Source organism: Arachis ipaensis, chromosome B09 (genome assembly GCF_000816755.2).
Source record: "Arachis ipaensis cultivar K30076 chromosome B09, Araip1.1, whole genome shotgun sequence".
Classification (NCBI taxonomy): Eukaryota; Viridiplantae; Streptophyta; class Magnoliopsida; order Fabales; family Fabaceae; genus Arachis; species Arachis ipaensis.
The window spans coordinates 106403480-106404856 of NC_029793.2; the positions used below are offsets into that span (position 1 = coordinate 106403480).

General features: G+C 40.7%; 1 protein-coding gene across 1 annotated transcript in view; it reads left to right on the top strand.

Moving 5' to 3' along the window:
* Window positions 1–1368, top strand: part of LOC107618328 (3-ketoacyl-CoA synthase 11) — a gene marked incomplete at its 5' end in the record, with an annotated part of 2773 nt that extends 1405 nt beyond the window's left edge. Inside the window, 1 exon segment of the mRNA XM_016320355.2 lies at window positions 444–1368. Coding sequence (XP_016175841.1) covers window positions 444–1229 — 786 coding nt within the window. The 3' untranslated portion in view covers window positions 1230–1368.

The following is a 1377-nucleotide window of genomic DNA, read 5'->3' on the forward strand; positions in this document are numbered from 1 at the left end:
TATATTTGCACATGATATTTTTTATTTCCTATATTTTTGTGTGGCAAAGTTTTTTTAAAAAAAAATCATTTATTTTCTTTTGGAGTCTTATATTTGTATGTAAATTAAAATAATGTATAATAGGATGTGTGAACTTAGATTTTCCTGGGTGAGGAAGATGGGCCCATCATGTGTAGACATTTTCAACCCTAGTTGTCCACATGTCCAACTTGCTCAAATATTGTCTAGTCCATTTTATTGCCAATTACCAATTTAGTTGAGTAAGCCCACTTATTTAAGTCCATGGACAATCGTGTCAGTCCAAGATGTGCATTCTCACTAGTTATTTTAATAGTATATTTTACATGGCTCACCCCAGGTGAACATGGAAAACGAAACCATCTAAATTAACACAGCACGAGATGAGAAGTGTTGACCTAGCAATTAACATTTTGAAATTGTAGGTACACCCAAACTCGTATGCCTTGGTAGTGAGCATGGAGAACATCACACTAAATTGGTATTTCGGCAACAACCGTTCAATGCTGGTCTCAAATTGTCTCTTCAGAATGGGAGGTGCAGCAATCCTGCTGTCCAACAAGGCATCGGACAAGAGAAGGGCAAAGTATCAACTCGTACACACCGTAAGGACTCACAAAGGCGCCGACGACAAGTCCTACGGCTGCGTCTTCCAAGAAGAAGACGAGAAGAAAACAATCGGTGTTTCCCTCTCGAAGGACCTTATGGCGGTGGCCGGTGAAGCCCTCAAGACCAACATTACAACACTAGGTCCCTTAGTCCTTCCCATGTCGGAGCAGCTACTCTTCTTCGCAACGTTGGTTGCGAGGAAGGTGCTGAAAATGAAGATAAAGCCATACATCCCCGATTTCAAGCTCGCTTTCGATCATTTTTGTATCCATGCAGGGGGTAGAGCTGTGTTGGATGAGCTGGAGAAGAACCTCGATCTAACTGACTGGCACATGGAGCCTTCTAGAATGACGCTTTATCGCTTCGGCAACACTTCGAGTAGTTCGTTGTGGTATGAATTGGCATACACTGAAGCAAAAGGGAGGATCAAGAAAGGTGATAGGACATGGCAAATTGCGTTTGGTTCTGGATTCAAGTGCAATAGCGCCGTCTGGCGCGCATTGAGGACCGTTGATCCTGCTAAGGAGAAGAATCCTTGGATGGATGAGATTCATGACTTCCCTGTCCAAGTCCCTAAAGTGGCAACAATAAATTCAAATTGAAATTATTGATTTTTTTTTGGGAGGGTGACTAAAATGCGAGGAATTTGTTATTATAAGGTTTTATTTTCATAATATAGTTTTCTTTTATCTATTTTTTATAATGTTTAGGAAGTGTGCATGATGAATAGGATTGGAAGAGGATTACTAT